Below are 20,492 nucleotides of genomic sequence, written 5' to 3'. Positions count from 1 at the left end.
TATAACAATATATATGTTGCTGGTTAGGGGAGATTTTCAGGAAAAAAATTATTGTAGGGGAGATTTGTAAAAATTTATGTTTGATTAGTATTTGAAGGTGTTTGTATGACATGATTTGTTGTTCTAGTCAGAGTTATTCTAGGAAACATGAATAAATTTTAATTTGGATTTGGATGACACATCTCCTTTACATTTTCAATTCAAAGATAACATACTAAGTATGATTGAGTATTAAAAGAAACATTAATTCTTTGATTGTTTTACTTGAATTAATTATTGTTGTAGCATATTTTTATGAATTACTTGAATTATTTGATTATTTTATTTTTATATTTTATTTTCTTAAGAAATATTTAGATCTACAATATGTTAATTTTTATTATGATTATAAACAAGATTTAATAATTTAAAAAAAATAAAAAAATTGCCCAAACCACACTGCATAGATTGATTTGGATTTTATTTTTAAAAAAACTCAAACCGAACCAAATTACAGGTTAATTTATTATTTGATTCGGACGTAATTTTGAGAAAAAACCGTCCAAAGCGCACCCCGAACACCCCTACCTGTTAGTATAAATTCATAACGTGTACACTAGTAGTTGGCTTTTTATTAGAAAAATGTTATACTAAGAAATTAAGGCCAATCTAATATTAAATTATTAGTAAATCAATTTTTTTAGTGGCTCAGAAAAAATGCCATGTATTTGCTCAAAACGAATGTTGTGATTTTACTCTAAATCTTTATAATATCTTTTTTTGTCTAGTGAAGATTAATCTTAAAAGTTTTTACAATTATATAAAAAATTAGTTTAATATTTATGTACTAACAATATAAAATAATTTTATATTATTATCTAATTATAAATTATTATTAAATTTTTTAAAAATAATTCAACAAACTTATCATAATAAGAACTTATCATAATAAGAAGGTATAAGTGAAAGATAGGATAAAATCTTTTGTACTCTTAGTTAATGTCCAACTCTTTTTCTCATACGAAATTCACCTTTAGATGGAGTTATTTTTTATTTGAATTTGAAATATTGATAATAATAATTAAATTGACGTAGCATATTATAAAAGTACAATATCAAAGTTTAATCAGAATTGTAGGGCACAATTTTATTACCAATTATATCTAGTTTTGTTTAGGTTATAATTACATTCACATCTGCACCACAGTATACCACTATCTTCATCTTCTTCCAAATCTACGTATTGGGGTCTCTTTTCATCTGAATTATTACACGTTCAATGCTATTTCCAGCATCTTAACGGTTTACAAATATCAAAACTAGTTTCACGCTTTGTATAATATTAATGGTTCTATTGGAAGATGGATCAAGATTACTGCTGCAATAACTAAAATAAACTATTTTCATGCATCTAATTAAGATAAGACCTTAAAATTAAATAATTATTATTACATGACCAGTGTTGTCCTATTAGAGAAAATCATTTAATCTTAATATTTGTTTTCATGTTTGTGCATTACAAATTAAATTGAACTATTCACAATTTGTCAATAGTTATTAATTAATTGTATTATTATAGTTAAAAAATAAATCTAGAAAAAAGTAAATAAACATAAATCGGAGACAAAACGATGCCGCCGTGCTTCTTAGTTCTATCCACACGACGTCGTATATGAAAGTTTAAAAACGGGCGGGATTGAGAGCCAGTTCCGTCAGCAACAAACAACCGTCAAGAGAGAAAAAAAATCCAAAACCCTTTCAATTCTACAGATTTCGCTCTCTTCCTTTTTCGTTTTCTTGAGAAACAAACCCTCCTTCACTTTCCCTCTAACTTCAGAAGCCATGAATTCCAAAATCACCGAGTTAAAGGGAGCTTGAAGCTATAAGATATTGCTTCCAAGTCGAGCTTCATTCATGGCCACCAAGAATTTTTACAAAGCACCATACAACCGTCAGCATAGGAAGAATGCAGTTTTAAGAATCGCTAGGGTTAGTGAAATTTGATGTTGCCTTCTCTTTCATTGCGTTTAGTCATCATCATTTTCTTTTTGCTCTCTGATTTCAACAACGATGCATGCGTCTTATGCTTTTATGCAAGATTGTTAGTTTCGTTTTGCTCTTTGTTTCTCAGGCTTGTTGTGAAGCAAATTTTCGTCTGTGATTGGATTATATCGAAAAGTGTTTTTGATGTAATCCAATCACATATGAAAATTTGCTTCTAAACAAGCCTAAGAAACAAAGAGCAAAACGAAACTAACAATCTTACACAAAAGCATAAAACACATGCATGGTGTTGAAATCAGAGAGCAGAAAGAAAATGACGATGAAAGAGAAGGCAACATCAAATTTCACTAACCCTAGCGATCCTTGAAACTGCATTCTTCCTATGCTGACGGTTGTATGGTGCTTTGTAAAAATCCTTGGTGGCCATGAATGAAGGCTCGACTTGGAAGCAATATCTTATAACTTCAAGCTCCCTTTCATCAGGCATGGGAAACTCAGTGGTTTGGGAATTCATGGTCAGAAATCAGAGGAAGAAGCATCTGAAGTGAAGGAGGGTTTGTTTATCAAGAAAACGAAAAAGAAAGAGAGCGAAATCTTCAGAATTGAAAGGGTTTTGGATTTTGTTCTCTCTTGACGGTTATTTGTTGCTGACGGAACTGACTCTCAATCCCCCCAGTTTTTAAACAAGCTGAGTAAGTTGCAGAGAGCACAAGCAAGTTGCCAAGTTCCTAATGACGCTCTAGTGACAAGCAAGTTGCCAAGTTCCTAATGACGCTCTAGTGACAAGCAAGTTGCCAAGTTCCTAATGACGCTCTAGTGACGGATGATTATACTAGTTTTTCCCACTATTGATACAAAGAGAGAAATCATACAAAATCCAATATTCCATACCTCGCTTTCAGTATCTCTATCACCTATCTCCCCTATAGTTCGCACATAATGGCCTGATGGATATCGAGACTGACAATCCCAAGAATCAACTTCCACAATAATCCTCTTATCCAAAAGGTTCTCAACTTGACGGGTTTGGATTCGAATCTTGGGAATTCTGCGATCTTTGGAGACAAACAAGGCATGGGCAATACCACCACTCCCTGCAGGCATAGGCATTGGCTCCAAAGATCCACAATACCTGAAAAGAGATTTAAATATACCAATCATGAAACAACAGAACATATACACTTAGAAAATGAAATATACAGACACAAACTTATTGGTTAACATTTCAGCAAACAAAAAGTACTGATAACTGATAAGTTTAACAAGATCAACATTTTAATAAACAAAAATTTCTGATTAGTTAACAAGGTTTAACGTTTCTAAGAACAAATAGCATATCTATCTTAAAGAAAGAATCTACATGAACCTTTATGCTCAAAGACATGACAAATTTTCCTTTAGATTTTACTTTAATTTTTTACCTTATGTGTTGCACCTAAAGCTACCTAAAGTATGACATATGAACTATGAAAGAATAGGTAGCTAGTGTGCCACATAATCACATCACAAAGATTAATTATAAAGTTAACTATCCCATTTGCATTGACAGTATAAACAGTAAACGTATTTTGACAGTTACAAATATATTACCCAGAAAAAAGATGCTGTACACATCTAATAATGTCCTACAGATATGCAGATGAATAGATGTAAACAACATTCATGAGCCTACACCAATGTGAACAAACAATTTAAAATTTGTTCGCTTTGCAGTTTGCTTGCCAGGTTCCCTATTTATGAGGCAATTTTAGTGGATGACAAAATTTCTTGCTTTCGAGAAATGGAGTTTGAAGAAGTCCTCAATGTAAAAATAATTGCAACCTTAAACTTTGGTAGATTTAATCATTGATAATAGAGTTCAGAGTACAAAGAGAGTGAGGGAGAATTTAGGGAAAGAAAATGTTATTCATTTAATTGTGTTTTACAGAGAAAAAAGTGTATATATAGAACATCAAAGCTTCTCATAGAAGCAACTAACTAACTGCTGACTCAGGAGCTAACTAACAGATTAGTCTAACAGAATTGTAACTGTACAAACAGAACAATAGGTTACTCTATTAATTGACACCATTTCATAGCCTCTATGAATAAGTGGTCAAGAGTTATATCTTTACAGCTCCTATTTTTCTATATATAAGTTAAATTTCAATACAAGGAAGGTGGGCCTGTGCATTGTTCACACTTCAAGGCCCGAAGAACACTTGTTTTAGGAGGTCTGTTAGATATAAAAACCATTCGCAGAGTCTTTGCCTAAGAGAGTAAACTTTTGGGATATTTGGTCATTGACAATGACTACAAAATTTAAAAAAAAATAAATTCCACCAAACAAGCATAACTTGCATGAGTGTAGAGCACCCAATCTCTGACAACAAACCAGCAGACCTATATGTTCCAGTTCCATTTGCCTTGTATTAACTTAGAGGATTTGTTGATGGAACAATACTCGAGATGGTTAAGGATTTTTAAGAGTGTTGCATTCTAAAAGGGCAATGTAATCCATATTCTGCTATGAAAAAACTGTGAAGGCACTTTCCCTTATCATCGGTACTTACCAAAGTTGAGACTGAGGTTATCATTTCTATCTTTAAAGGAATTATTAGTTCAAGATTGAGCCAATACAAAGTTTTGGCTGTTCAAAAGGTATAAAAATAGATCTCATCATCCAATTAAAGTATTTAATAATTTAAATGCCAAAATCCCTCCAAAAGAATGAGAGAACACTTTCCTTTTATCCTATTTCTGTTTTTATATTTGTGGAATTCTTTCTTACACCAGTCCTTCCACATGCATCCACAATTCCTCATGGAGAAATTTTTTATTAAAATAAGGAAAAATAACTACAGAATGTTCACAAAAACATTGCTGCAAAATGTTTGCCTTTATGTGCTTTTTAACATTTTAAGCCAAATAGGTTGATGCTAAAATGATGTAGAAAGCAACATAGGCTCATGTGCTAGTAAAATGAATGCACCTCATTCACATATGGTGCCAATTAGCATTAGAAGAAATGTGGTCAACAGCTACAGCCAAAAATCCAAAATTACATTGCCGCTTCGGTACACTTCATCTTTTATATTTTTGTATTTAAGTTCAGATCTATCTCTACATTTCTCTACCAGTTCTTACTAATTCACACAAAAACTGATATAAAACAATGACAATAGCAGAACATCCCTTACTTAATGGAGATAAAGAGACATTAGTTTCCTCTAATGAAAAAAGGTGAATTCAGATTCCAATCAAATGAATACCAGTTTGTAAGTAAAACAGAAATGCTTTGTTAAGGGAAAAGGAAAACAAGAGACGTCGGATGAAACCCATGCATCTAAAGTCTAAACTGTACAGCAGAGCTCAATTATATGACTAAGATCATAACCACACAAATCATTGTTAACCTAATTAACATAAATGCATGATTTCATTAGCCTATACAATGAACTTAAACACTATTTACATATTTCCAACATGCTCCACGTAATTAAAAAGATACTTACGAATGCCAGTTTCTCTTTATAATGCCAACAATACGACCAGAAGGACGACTGGGCACAGCATTTACTTGTTCAGAAGAACCCTGCTGAGGAATAGTTCTAGGTGCATCATCAGCACTATTTGGAGCTAGATGAACATCTTCATCCTCATCCTCGTCTTCTGCAAGCAAATAATATTACTTGAAGAAGAATTCAAATAGAAAAACAAGTTCACAGGCATGTGCATACACAAAGACTGAAGCTATTTCAGCCTTACGAAGTAGCATGCACAGGTCAAATACAGTATGGAAGAGAAGAAAACAAAGCAGCATGTTTTCACACTTATCCAGCTCATATTAAGGCAACTTTAATATAAATCTCTCAATAACTTAAATATGTGAACATGCAGCACTAATGAAAAGCTCTTGGTATTAACGTAATTGTACTTTCAGTCCTAACGCATCTCATCCCCTCTTTCCCTTGTATTTCTTCTCTCCTATAATAAAGTTTCTTTTTCCGTCCAAAATAATAAAAATAATATAAGTACACAAAGAACATTACTGTCTGACTTAGTCAAAAATCATGAACCAAATGATAATAACCTTGGGAGAACCACACCACAAAACTAGCTATTCTAACTGGAGAGCCCAAGGCCTTATAAACCCCATATTAGAATCCCATACTTCCAATGAGGGACACAAGTACCATAACTTGCAATTGGATCCTAACACAAAATGAATGGGAAGGCTTATTTGTGAATTGAAATGCATCATAAATTGTAGGATTTACGATAAATTACTAGAAATAGCATAAAATATATTTTATCAAAATAAAACATTACAAACATCCATATATTAGCATTTTCAATCCAAATAACTCATTATTTAGTTAACAAATTGAAACATAAATTTCAAAATAAATTGAAATTCATGACATATAGTCGAAAGGGAAAAAAAATGAGAACACTATCATTGTTGGACAAAAAAATATCATAAAAAGTAGAAAATAACAAAACATAGTAGGGTTTCTTACATGCAAAGTGGACTAGCAGACCAAAAGTAACCAGAAAACAGGAGTTCTCATGGGAAGAATAGAAAAGGGGCCCAGGCAACAGATTTATGATTGAATTTCTTTTTATATGGAGACAGACAAAAAGTTCAGCACTCTACTCCTGTGAGAAAATGAGAAAGGAAATTTTTCTGATTGTGCTTAAATGTTTTTTCCACCAACATAATTGACTTATTGATATTCAAGAGCATTACAAAGATAACCAATTTACCAGAGAACAATTAACGATACCAAAATTGCTCTCGAATAGTATCTCGGGATCAGTCTGAACCTAGATCTCCTAGACCAACCCAGTTCACCTGGACAGGTCATACGGACCATGTGTCTCACATAACACCAACAAGGGGGCAAGCGTAGAACATGTGACCCTGGACAGGTCATACGGACCATGTGACCATAACTGCCTAACTTTCCTACCCAAACTTGCATGTATAAAACGAACCCCAAGTATGAAATTTAACCCAACTCTCATAATCTACTCCCTATCTTCTTCATACACTAACTTGGACGTCGAAGTGCATGCAAGTACTCCACCGTCGCTGCGTATCCCATCACCACCACGCTCCACCACCACACTCCATCGTATGACATCTAGATCCGGACCAGATCTTTGTTGCTGAACTGGTTCTTCACCATTTCCACCAAACACCAAGTTCACACGGTTAAACAATAGACCATACTCAAGAAATGTGTTACTTTCTTCATGGCTTTTTAGAAAAGATGGCAAATGTCTCCCAAGTCTGAGAAATTTGAACACAAATTCTCTGAAGAAGAATATCTTCAATTGAAAGCCACAAACCAAGCTCAATTATCTTCTGCCACTATTGCTTCAACAGCTTGTGTCTCACTATCTGCTAATTGTCCATGGATAATCAATTAGAGTGCCTCTAATAACATTTCTAGTAACCTATCTTCATTCTCCTTCTAAATATCCTCATCTCATTAGCAAATGGGTCTAAGGTTACTTCCAAAGGAATTGGTCAAGTTTCCCTCTCTCCTTCATTAAACTTGAAATATGTCCTTTTCACATCCCTAATTGTCCTTTTAATTTAATCTCTTTAAGTCAATTAACTCGGTCTCTAAATTGCCCAGTAACATTTGATGTTGAACATAGTATGGCTCAAATGAATGTAAATCTTAAGATCTCTACTATATAGGATCAACTCCTTCTATGGCTTGTGTTGCTACTACTACATTCCCAAAGATTCTCCATGATGATCTCAGTCATCCAAATTTGTCAAAATCAAAGCATATGGTCTCAAATCTTGAACTATGCAAATGTTATCTTGTGAGTCTCGTCAATTAGACCAACATGTCCGCTCTTCTTTTCCAAAACCAATTGAAAGTAGGCGTAATTCTACTTTTTCCCACTATTCTCATTCAGATATATATGGTCCAAGTCCTATATCTTCCTTTGGCTTCAAATATTTTTTATCGATGAATTTTTTCCATGCACTTGGGTGCATTTTACGAAGAATGATCAAAATTATTAATATAGCCACTATTCTCATTCAGATTATTACAAGTTGCAAGTCTGCTTTGTGGCAGGGTACAAATAATCTAGCAATTAACATACCTTCATGGGCTATAGATAGAGATGAGACTCCTTGCCACTGGTCCTGAGGCAGAAGTTCAGCTGCTTCAATATCCCCATCAAATGCTCGATTCATGTTTGAGCGCCCATAAATAATTATTTCATCACCGATGCTCTCACTCCCAACATATGCTTCAAATGGATTATAACGGTTAACACGAAGTTTCCCATGATGATATATTCCACGATGCAAACCAGAAGTAATTTCTGACATCGGCTTATGCTGAAAATTAATATAGCATCAATACTCCATCCTGTCATTTTAACCAAATGTGCAGACACACATTACTATATAGAAATGAAATTAACTGGATACCTCGGAGTAGATGACTTTCCTCTTGGATGGTCTAAGATCTTCAACCTCTTCCATGTCCACATCTTCAGATGCAGGCCGCACAAGCAGATCAAGTAAATCAGGTTGGTCCAAAGACTTCACATATGACTCAACTGAAACAAAAGACAAATTGAATAGTAAGATTTTAGGATGACTTCATTCAACAAAACTGTTAGTTAGTTTTGATATTCCTCAAAGACACAGCAGAAGTACAATGGATGTCTAGCTATTCAACATACATTTCAATTACCATGAAAGATAACTACCTGTTTCGGCCAAAATGCCCTCTTCACTAGCCTTCCTTTTGTTCTCTTTGTCATTAGTTATAAGCAACACCTTTACTGCACCACCAAGATGATTCTGATACCACTGAGTAGGCACTCGAATAGCTGCATTGCCACTATTTAAAGTTAAAGCCTCAAAACAATTTTATCTTTATTGGCAACTCATGTAAAAAACCATCCAATGAACCAGAAAGCATATAAAAAAAAAAAATTTATAAATTCAAAGCCCATCTGAAAAGCCAACCTCTATCATTCCTATCATTTTTAGTTTCCCCACTCATTTCCTTAATATATGTATCCCTGCCAATAGAGAGAGAAAATATCAAATCAATATAGGTAGTTGTTGGATATGCAGCAAATTAAGAAACTGATCAACCTTACTGCATCCTTAAGTTTCCCTTCCTCTCCTTTGTAATACTGTAACACAATCTCACCCTAACTACAAAGTACAAACTAATAGTAAGTCACGAAAAAGGGGGCCAAAAAGAACTACCTGTGGTATTCATTGGAAAAAACAAAGAACTTCCTCATGGAATGGCTACAGATAGCTCTTATACGGTTGTAAACAGACATGTTCTTGTTCTTAACCTCTTCCAACACAATGGACAACACCACAACATCGTCAATCGCCGGATTCTCCAGCAAATCAATCTGCAGCAACAACACACATTCCAATTCACAAAAAAAACAAGCCTAAGTTGAATTAAGGCGAGAAAAATAGAGGAGGAAGCGGACCTGGTTGAGAACGACATTGGTGTCGACGAAGAGAATGGTGGAAGGCGAAGCACTGAGGCGAGCACTGGAAGAATCGCAAACGGTGCAAAACGGTGCGCCGCAGTATATATCGTCGCGCAGGTAGTGCTCCCGCACTTGGTACTCCCAAACAAAGAAAACAAAAATAATTAATTAATTAATTCATAAATAAAAGAGGCATAAAAAATACAAAGAAAAGAGATTGAGTAAGTTAGGGTTAGAAAGGAAGAAGAAGTGTGTACCTTTATGACTTTGCCACCTTTGGTTTTCTTGACGAAGGACTTGTTGTGGAGCATGTTGACAGCGGAGGAGATTGCTCTGCGCTGAGTAACCCTACTTTGAGAGTGTGTTCGTTTCGAAGCTTTCTCTACTTTGGAATGGTGAAGATGCTGGCGTGGAAAAGAAAAAGTTGATTCTTCCGGGAAAAAAAATTCACTTTAGCGCCTAAGAAAGGAACCGGTGTTGGGAGTGGGACCGCGGTGTTTTCCGGCGGTGATCACAATCGCCGGAGTGTCGGAGCAGGACGCAGGTGCGGGCGTGCAGCGGCGGCACTGTGGAGGTAGCAGAGGGCAAGCAGTTCAAGAGAATTGTAACGAGTGTTAAGTGGTGCGAAAGGTGTAGAAAATTTGACCGAATTACCCTATGATTAATTATGACTTAATCATACAATTAATTTCTTAATTATAACGAATTGTACATTTTTTCCTTATGATCCTGTGATTACTATGATATGTACATTTGATAAAATTGATGTGTATATTTATTTTTAAATTAATGTTTTTTTTTGCATGCATGTTTATCTATGATCTTTCATAATCTACAATTTACTTTTTTGCATTACTCAAAGTCCAATCTTTTTTTTGCATTGCTCAAAGTACAATTTTTACTCTGTCATTATTAAAGATAAAAAAATCATAATTTTTGTCTCTCATTTATTTTCTGTTCACAATATTTTAAAATAATATAATATGTGGTGATCATTCATGATATTTTCATGATAGTCTGAATAGGAAATCAAATTTATGAATTAAATTACTGAAAAATTAATTCTGAAACTAAAGATAAATTGAAAGATCAAATTTACAATTTTTTCTAAAAAAGTGTAAACACACAGCAGCATTAGTATTCATTAACATTCACATAATTGGATATCTTTTTTTTTTATTTTTCTTGTGGGCGAGTGAGGCTAACAAAAAAAACATAAATTATTAAAAGTCATGTGGAAAAGAAATAAAAGCTACATTTAGCTAAGAGAGAAATAAAATTTGGAATTACATAGAGATCCTATAATATATTAAGTAATATTCTTTTAAAGAAAAAAACATTAAGTAATATATTGATGCTAATTTATTGGAGAAAATTTTGTTTTGTGAGTCTTTTTTAATAACGTTGATTTAACAAATTGTCGTGATAAATACAATTAAAAAGTATGTTTTAATATATTTTTATATAATGAGTGAAAAATTGCGAAAATGTACAAATCATTTATTACCGTTATTGTCAAAGAATATGGTTTTACAATCACGAGGAGAACATAAATAAGCAAGAGCAATAGCTACACGTATTTGTAGCCCTTTTTCCGCATAGCACATAAGATGGATTAGGCGTTTCAATACCTGCCAAAGAATAGATATGAAAAATCATATATCCAATAAAGTAATTTTTTTTTAAAAAAAATACAGTTTTAATAGATTATTATTCTCATCTATGACTGAACTAAATCACCCAGATAGAATTTGCAAGAAAACTCACTTGCCCCTGCATCTTCTCCTCTAATCTTTTTAATGTGGTTTCTATACACTGTTTAGTAGACTGCAAGTTAAACCACAATCACAAGGAAACCCACTTTAATATATTGGTGAGAGAAAGGTGTTCTGTTAGTGACCATTAATAACAACTAAATTATCATTAAGAAGAAATTAATAGCAACTATAAATTATCATCGAGAAGAAATGCAAGTATGTTAAAAATAAATTCTGTTACTTTAATTACAAAGAGTAAATGAACATACTTGATATTTGAAATGTCCATCCTTCAGTTTCTGAAAACCACCAGCCTCGATAAAATCCGCAAGCTGTTACATCAGTGGCAGCATATAACATCATCACTGCACATCAATGATTTCTAAAGGGCAACATACAACGTTGGCCAAGTAAAGAACAAGGAAATTAACTTCACCTCATTATCAGCAAGACCATAGAGAGATAAAACAGCTTGATTATGTGATTCCTAATATATGCAAAAAAGGAAGGAAAAATGATGAGAGCAAAAACCAATATATATATAATCACCAAAACAAGAGAGCATATTTTTTTGTACCAAAACAAGTGAGCCCTAACACAACTATAAGGTTGAGCGTTGGTGACCGATTGGTCACGGGTTCGAATCCAAAAACAGCCTCTTTGCATATGCAAGACTAAGGCTCTATACAATGACCCTCCCCCATACCTTCACTTAGTGAAACTGGGGTATGTTAGTTTTATTTGTTGCCATTTACATATAAATTAAGAAAAATCCACTCAATATGAGTTAGGTTTAAGAAAGGCGATCCCAAATACAGCAAAAAAAATACTCAGGGTAGACAATAGTGTTAGAAAAATTCTTAAGGAGGCAATGCCTACCATGGAATCCCCCCAATCAACATTAACTATATGCAAGATTGTATGGCTATATTAGGCCTGCTTGTTTAAGCTTATTTCTTATAAAAAAAAGGGTTTTAAAGGCAACTTTTTTAAAAACACTTTTCTTAAGTTTAAACTTTAAGCAAACTGTCCCATTATAAGCACACATCTACAAGGAGGGCAAAAAACAAGAGATTATTTGAGAATCCTAGATCAAGTTGATCAGTTACTGCTATGATAATTAAAAGAATCAATTCCAATACTTCAATTTTATATTCCTTATAAGCATACGGCCAACTGATTGCTGCTAGTAAGTAGTAATAATCACCGGTGCCAAACTCCCAAGTGCAAAAACCGCCATTTCCCCATGACTATTAAGCATGTCAAGTAATTGTGGAATAACCCCTCTTTGGATAATATGAACCTGCATGAACAACAAACCATGAAAGTCAATAAGAGGATTTCATAACTCAGATTTAGCATATAAAAAGCTTGCAACACAAAGCTTAATCCACCTTGCAATCTGAATCTGTTGCTGCAAATATACCAATTAAACGGGCTGCTTGCTTTTTGCTACTCCAACAGCCAGAACTATCATTGAAATTATGAACTTGCAAGGATTACTTGAGGGACAGAAGTACTAAATTACTAATATGAGAGTAGTAGCTGACTTTCAGCAAACAACTATAATGTTCAATAATTCTTCTATGGATTGCTTAGAGTTCAAAACCATGACCAAACTAGAAGGTTACCTAAGTAAACAAATAACAGGTTCTAAAGCCCCAGCTGCAAGCACTTCTTTCGTAATATCTGGCGATGAATGGACCAGCTTTTCAATCACAACACCCTACAAAAAAGCGCTTATTCAGCTAGTGCTAGTACATTATTTAGAACTTGCAAGCAGCAAACTGAATAATACATGGGATTGTGTAAAGTCATATAAGCATCTTACCGCCTCGTAATGCATTTTTGAATCCTCTGATTGAAGCATTAGTACAAGAGTGCGTAATGCACCGCATTCAACAATCTGCAATTTTTTTATTCACGTACACAATTACAACAATACAATCCATCACATAGTTTACTGCAGAAAGTCAGCTACCTGTTTTTTATTGTCATGATTATCATATGCAAGAGTTGCCAACCCCGATGCAACTGCTTTCTGTAACTCTGTGACATTGAATTCAACCAATTCAACAAGAGGAGGGATACCACCTTCCATCCTGAATATACCATATATGTATATATAAGCATAAAGAATAGAATAGTTATACGGCATGAAAAAAAAGGGAGAGAAAAACAAACCTGACAAGAGTCTTAATGTTGGTATTATCAGAGGCAAGATAGCATATTGCATTAGCTACTATCCTTAGAAGACCAACAAGTGGACTACAAATGGGACAGCTCTTGTGCCTTCTTAACAAATCTACGAGACAGGGCAAGGCTCCAGCATCTATAATAAGTTTTTTATGCTGTGGCAGTTGATAGTTGATACTACAGATAAGAAAAAAAAACCAGTTAAGATGCTTCACAATTTCGTCATATATAATAATCATGGTTTTAAATTGCCGTTGTGATCGCGTTACAGTGAGCCAGAAAACCCTTATATTGCGAGAGAATGCGGCAGATGCAGCCGCCATGCAATTGGGGAGTGCCAAAATAGTTTGAAGTAACGAACCGCAATTTAAAATCATGATGATAATAATAATAATAAAGAGTAAAACTTAACAGCAAGTCTTCCGAGAATGCATGCAGATATTTCCAGGACCTCGTGAAAAATCTTTTTTTCAAAAATCTGAACAAGACTTATCCTAGGTTGTTCCGAATCTCTGGGGTCTTGAAAAATCGCAACTTCGCAGAAACTTAAGCGGTTTTGTGGGAATTTCTTCTTATGCTGCATGAACAAGGTACAGGGTACTATGTAGGAGTCATACTTAGAGATTTCCATGGCAGTTTGCGAGAGGAGTAGGAGTAATATCGCCTGGCTTGCTTAACAGGGTTCCACAGAGATCTCCATAGTAAAAGCTGAAAGCAATATCGCCCTTTTTATGCTAATACTAATATTAATTATTATCTTTATCTTTCTCATTAGCCAAATATTTTTTCATTTAGTTTTGAAGAAGAAAGTTTTATCTTTAATTTTAATCTAAATTTATCTCTTTGTTATATAAATTAATCCTCCCAACTTTGATAATTTTAAACGCATTACAATAACAATGTTCAGTAATAAGAAATAATTTTAAATATAATGCGAGAGAGAAGAGTATTACTGTCATTATATATTTTGCCTATTTAAATATTACTTTCAATTAAAAAACATAATATATTATCTTCACACTTGACACATATTGTCAATATTATACGTATTACTTTCAAGACATATTAGATGTCATACAATGCAAATAAGATTGATGTAGTTGATAAATATAAAATTCATATTTTAAAAAGATATAGATTTAAATTTTGATGTTCAGTTAATTATGTTGTTGATGAGTAATATAAATATCTCATTAAATTTTGAGACGTATGATGAGTTCTTGAAATATAAATTACTTAAATGGAAAAAAGGTTAAATTAATTTTTTTATTATTTAATTTATTATTTATATTTGGTTTGGTCCTTTAATTTATTTTTGGTTTGATTTGATCATTTTATTTTTAAAATTAATTTAAATTGATTTTATCGTCTAAATTAAACTCGTGTTGTTAAAAAAAATATATTTTGTGGTGATTTAAAATCATTCAGTGACAGATTTTAATTTTAAATCATCATAAAGTGTGATTTGATTTGTTCACATTATTGACCCAATTTAAATGATAAGATCAAATGAAATTAATTTTAAAAATTAAACAACCAAATTATATTTGAGAAAAAATAGAATACCAAATGAATTTTAAAAAAATGAGGACAAAAATACTAATTAAAAAGAAAAACTTGTTTAGATGTGTTACAGTATATTACTATCTTTATCCACTGCTAGGTATAGGAGTTGAATGCTATTTTCACATCTTTGCTGTTCTGAACCTTCAAAAAAAATAAAAAAATCAGAAATAGTTCCAAGCACTGCTATTGGAGGATGGATCAAGATATCTTGTGTAACTAAAATACACTGATGTCATGCATTTAATTAAGATAACACCTTTAAATAATAGCCATATTGTCACGTGTTGTCCTACTAAATTAAGCCACTTAATTTTCTAATGAAGATTTTTTTTCATGTTTGCATATTACAAATTAAAATTGAATTATTCTCTTTCTCAATAGTTATTAATTACTATTATTATATTTTTAAAAATTCAGAAAAAGAAGCAAGTAAACATACATGGAAACCGACGAAAGGATGTCGTTACGTCCTTACTACTCCTATCCACACGACGTTGTAGCGGAAAGTTTAAAAACTGGCGGGATTGAGAGCCAGTTCCGTAACCGACAAGAGAGAGAGAAAAACCCAAAACCCTTCTGATTCTGCTCTCTTCTTTCTCGTTTTCTTGAGACAAACAATTCTTCACTTTCCCTCTAACTTCAGAAGCTTCTTCTTCTGAGTATGGATTCCAAAACCGAGTTTCCAATTCCTAGTGACAAAGAACGTCAAGCTATAAACAATTACCTCCAGATCGAGCGCGAATTCATGGCCACCAAGGGCTTTTATAAAGCAGAAAGGAACCTTCTGCATCGGAAGCACGCGGTTGCAACAATTGCTAAGGTGAGTTAAAATCGAAGATGCCTTTTCTTTCGTTTCGCTTAATTAGCCGTAATTATTAAGAATCTTGGTTAAATAAACGCTTGCGTGAATGGATTTTCTGTTTGTTTCTCCCAAATTTTCCGTTCAGTCATTGTCAGTTTCATTTCGCTCTCTGATTTCAACGATGCATGCGTTCTGCGCTTTCTAGTTTTTTTGGCTGCATTTTATGCTTTCGTGCAAGAATCTTTTCCGTCATTGTTAGTTTCGTTTTGCGGTTTGTTTTTTAGGCTGTGTTTTGTAGCGAATTTTCGTCATGATTGGATTACAAATACATAGAAGACACAAGGAGAAATGAATGTTCGTTTTATTTCAACTATGACGTAGCATTGTTTATGGATCTGAATACTTAGAAAACACATGAAAAATTGAATAATGTTTATGAAAAACTCTCAAGGAAACAGAAGCAAAAACTTGACGTGATATTTTTGCATAATTTTGGTAGTCTTGTTTATGGATCTGTGTAACTGTGGGGTGAAATGTATAAACTGATTATTTTGTGCAAGAAAATGTTTGTTTCATAAGAAAATTTTGGTTATTCCAACATTATTTATTTGTTCCTCTCTATTTTTACTAAGCTGTGTTATGTATGCTGTTATGATCCTATTATTCTGCTGATTCCCTGTTAGATAATAGCATCTATTTCAGATACTTTTAGATAATAGCTTTTGTTTCAAATCTGTGATAATAGCTATTTCACTTTGTTAACTAATTCCTAGATAGAATCTGCTTTCATTTTGTTAGCTTAATAGCTATAAGTATCCAAGCATTCTGTATGTAATCTTTGAGTTTAATAAAACATCTTTTGTTACTTTCTATATTATGAAGCTCATTTTCATCTCTCTATAGTTACTTAGAAAACAGAGGGAAAACTGAATGTTCGTTTAATTTTAGCTATGAAACATAAGAAGAATTTTCATAATTTTTTTTTAATCTTGTTTATTGATCTGACATTGTGGATTAAAATGTTATTCTATTTAGTTCTCTCTATTCTGATTTTGTGTGTGCATGTTTTGCTCCACAGCTCTCTCAAGGCCAAGTTGTTGATGCGTATGTTGCCTATCTTGCAATGAACTACTTCGATCGCTATGCTTCTTCCACGAATCCATTTGCAGTAATATATTTCTTTCTTTTGGCTTCCAGAAATTTTGAAATTTTTTTGTTGAAGTTTCTCTGATTTCTTTCGTGTAACTGATACAGGTTGGGCTAGGCTCTTCTGTAACTGATACAGTTTGTTTCGTTGCAACCTGTTGCTTCATGCTTTCCGCTAAGATGAGGTCAAACCAATTCGATCTCCAACAGTTTCTGGTAAACAAACCTATGCCAGTCTCACACTTTACACTGAGAAACTAACTCACATTTAATTGTAAGCTCATATTCTTTTAATACGCCACTACATGCACTGATTCGTTGCACAGTTCGAGAAAGATTTGAATTACCAGCCTACTAGGTTAGCGGCAATGGAACTTAGCATTCTCAGTGGCCTTAACTGGCGAATGCTACCTATAACTCCGTTTTACTTCCTAGATCACTATTACCCCACCTTCAGCGAAATCGGTGGTTTCAAACGCCGATCGATCAATGAGATCATAGTCCAGTCTCAAGGAGGTATATATATTCACACAACAAGAGTTTTTGGATTCTATATTTTTTGTCTAACATTGGTACTGAGAGAACATCTTTATTTTCCGTTTGTCTACAGTGCACCAATTCACTGAATTCAAACCTTCTCATATTGCAATATCCGCTTTTCTAGCTGCCACTTTCGTTGGATATCCCTCAGAGTTTAATGCAATTCAAAAATCACTTGACAAACCGGTACATGGAATAAAAACTTAAATTCTTAATTGATTAGATTAGATTTGTAATATATGCCTAATCTTTTTTATGTTTTTCTAGGGGAAGCTGGAGGGCTGTTGGAGGCAGCTGGTCCATCTTTGTCATAGGAGCGCCATCGAGATATGTAGCGCTTCAGGAACTGTAATATCTGCAACTAAAATTAGGACAAAGCTCCCAATCCAATCTGAAGAAGCTGCAGCGGAAGAAGCATCAGAGATACAGACAAGGAAATCTGAAGTACAAAAATATAGCACAACCAAGTTCATCCAGTTCACGGTATTGGATACTGAAGAAGAAGAAAATGTAGCACCATTAATCCGCCGACGAAGACGGGAAAGGGTGGAGGCAACTGAAGAAGGTGCAGAGCCAGAAGCTGAGACTGAGGCAACAAAGCAACAAGGACTTGACCAGGGAAAGGCTGTGACAGTGGGAGATTCATCTGAACAAAAAGATGCAGAAGCTGAGACTAAGGTAAACCCAAAAGAACATGACAAGGGTATAGGGGAGATAGAGGAAATATGTGAAGAACCTGTGGAAGCTGAGAGTGAGTTACGACTAAGAAAGGCAAAGGGCAAGGCCAAGGTGGGTGAAGAGGTACTGGAGAAAGGGAAAGCCACAATCATTTCAGAGATAGTTCCAGCAGAAGAAGCTGCACCAAAGACACTAATGAACTTTGATCTGCGGTGGTCGACTTCTGTGCCTGAATATGTAGAAGACAGTGAACAGGTGGAAGACACCGCATGCTTTGGAGTTCGATGTCCTGGAACAATACTGGGATCTGGCGATGATTCACCTCTAAAATCCTGTACTTGTTGTCAATGCACCATCTTGTAGAACTAAAAAATAATCCTACTAGTAACTAAAGAAACATATACAAGACACTCAAATCAACTGCTATCACGTGTATTTTCATGTAGGTTCTAATCCTTGTCATTTGGTAATTGTGGTCTAGAAATTTATCAGACTCACATATTGTGCGATTCAAAAAGCTTTAATATGTTAATAGTTGTTGATATATACGGAATTTTGTTTTTTTTTTTTGTTTCTTTCCATGGTTTATCTCCATGGTGTTAGAAGGGTCCATTAAGTGCTGCTGTGTCCTGCCTACATGTTATGCCACAAGCCCACAACATTGGATTAAATGCTGACACATGTAATTTTTTTAATTATTTAATATAGCTCATTTTCTGATTGTTAAAATACGCCAAAAAATATTTGAAAAACTTGTTTGAAATATATTAAATGATTTTTTGGTAGCTTTTTTCCACAACTAGGCATGATAACGAAATATGTACCCATGGATACCTGTTTGAATCCGTTCAACTTTGACGACAAATACTTGGATTGATCGGATAAGAGTTTGGGGATAACCCAAATTTTTTAATTAGGAATGAGGATGTTACTACTCGTCCTATACACATATCCATAATATGATGTGATAAATTTATTGTCATATAAGTAGTTAAAAATAAATATGTAATAATAAATTTATTTTTTCTAAAATCACATTTTAATATAATTTTTTTAAAAAAAAACTTATTTTACAAATCTGAATTAGGACGGTGTGGGGACGAATGTGAATCAAGATTTGAATCCTAATGGACCTCCATATGTGGGTTCGAGTCAGTTGGGTTAGGGTATGAGTCTTGTAACGACGTTGGTGGCGGAGCTTTAGTCCTGAGAATGGAAAGGGAAGGGGAGGCGATTGATGGAGTATAAATGTGAGATGAAGTCTTACATCAAGTAGAAATAAGAAAGTTGAACACCATATTTATAAACTTAAACCTTAAGATTTTGGATTAAAGTGTGGTGTCAAGTTCCTTGTGTGCTTGTTTATAGCTCATTGGTGTAAATCTCCCAATACCTCAAATTTCCCGTAAATAGTGACCCAATTAACTAATAATTAGGAAAATTACTAACTTTAATTAATATTTAAATTATTTAACAATTGTTTTCACATTATTAGCTATTAATTTTTTTGAAAAAATTATCATCTTATAAGAATTATATTTAATTATTAAAATTTCAACATATTATTCTAAAGTTATATTAGACAATGTAATGAAATTATATATAAGAATTTAATAGGAAATATTTTTTTTATTAGATAGGAAAGTATTTTTTAAGGTTATCATGTTTTGTTTTGAAGGAAGGTCACCGTGTTATTGTTTGTGTACAAGATATGTTTTGAAGGCATGGGGAGGATGAACGAAGCACATCACAGGCTCCTTCAAGGAGGTTGACAGCATCTCTTGAGTCAGAATCGCAGCATCACAGTTCAAGGCTATTTGATCAACCTGAGGCGCTTTCCATCTCCCACAATATCCCGTGTGGCACTCGATCGACAAGCAAGTATGAGGAAAATACTCGAAATAATTTCAAAGTCTAAGCATCTTCTTCTTTGGGGTCATGCATGCATGATGGAATCGACCACGCAAAAGAACAAAGGCAAAAAGTCATCGTTGTTGATGCGTTTCAAACCCGTTATGGGCATCGACGACTCTATTATACCAAAACGCAATGGGAGCGACCCGGTTTTGTCGTATCTCGCGGTCGCTTACAGCGACGGTGCCGTTTTGCCGGCCATGTTGTCGTCGTTGTTTGGAGCGGCACATGCCCTCAAGACGGTTATCAGTGCAACCACTTTGGTAGTTTTCTTCTTCTTGCCACAATGAGATTCGAGTTTATGTTGAAAGAAGTATACACATTTAGTTTAAGTTCATGTCTCTCGAACAGAATTACCTTCCAAAGAGAGAACTTGTTGGAAACCACAAAATTTTACTTGTCATAACTCTTGACCTTAATTA

At 33.9% G+C, this 20,492-nt stretch overlaps 1 protein-coding gene and 1 long non-coding RNA gene across 2 annotated transcripts; one reads left to right on the top strand and one right to left on the bottom strand.

The window, feature by feature from the left end:
* Positions 1-1,462: 1,462 nt before the first annotated feature.
* Positions 1,463-13,747, bottom strand: LOC114379041 (exosome complex exonuclease RRP44 homolog A-like). Its single transcript, XM_028337598.1, has 19 exons — positions 13,677-13,747; positions 13,413-13,601; positions 13,210-13,330; positions 13,060-13,134; positions 12,860-12,954; positions 12,623-12,680; positions 12,436-12,531; positions 11,665-11,715; positions 11,498-11,560; positions 9,944-10,037; positions 9,729-9,853; positions 9,469-9,639; positions 9,227-9,384; positions 8,978-9,033; positions 8,716-8,838; positions 8,432-8,562; positions 8,098-8,338; positions 5,478-5,631; positions 1,463-3,115 (listed from the first exon to the last, which is right to left on the bottom strand). The coding sequence occupies exons 1-19, from the start codon at positions 13,745-13,747 to the stop codon at positions 2,797-2,799; spliced, it is 2,391 nt and encodes a 796-aa protein (XP_028193399.1). The 3' UTR covers positions 1,463-2,796.
* Positions 13,748-16,874: 3,127 nt separating this feature from the next.
* LOC114379306 lies at positions 16,875-17,665 on the top strand. Its single transcript, XR_003659456.1, has 3 exons — positions 16,875-16,960; positions 17,047-17,454; positions 17,549-17,665. It is a non-coding gene; the product is annotated as an uncharacterized LOC114379306 (long non-coding RNA).
* The last annotated feature ends 2,827 nt before the right edge of the window (positions 17,666-20,492 follow it).

The sequence above is a fragment of the Glycine soja genome, chromosome 12 (assembly GCF_004193775.1).
Source record: "Glycine soja cultivar W05 chromosome 12, ASM419377v2, whole genome shotgun sequence".
Classification (NCBI taxonomy): domain Eukaryota; kingdom Viridiplantae; phylum Streptophyta; class Magnoliopsida; order Fabales; family Fabaceae; genus Glycine; species Glycine soja.
This window is presented reverse-complemented; position numbering and strand designations above follow the sequence as displayed.

Bases quoted from the DNA above. Each gene is read 5' to 3' on its own strand.
- LOC114379041 (XM_028337598.1), bottom strand. From the start codon at position 13,747: ATGGCGGCTGCATCTGCCGCATTCTCTCGCAATATAAGGGTTTTCTGG. The intron at 12,532-12,622 runs GTGGATTAAGCT...TTGTTCATGCAG, and splicing joins CAACAGATTCAGATTGCAAG to GTTCATATTATCCAAAGAGG. The intron at 9,854-9,943 runs GTTCCTTTCTTA...ATTCCAAAGTAG, and splicing joins CGGTCCCACTCCCAACACCG to AGAAAGCTTCGAAACGAACA.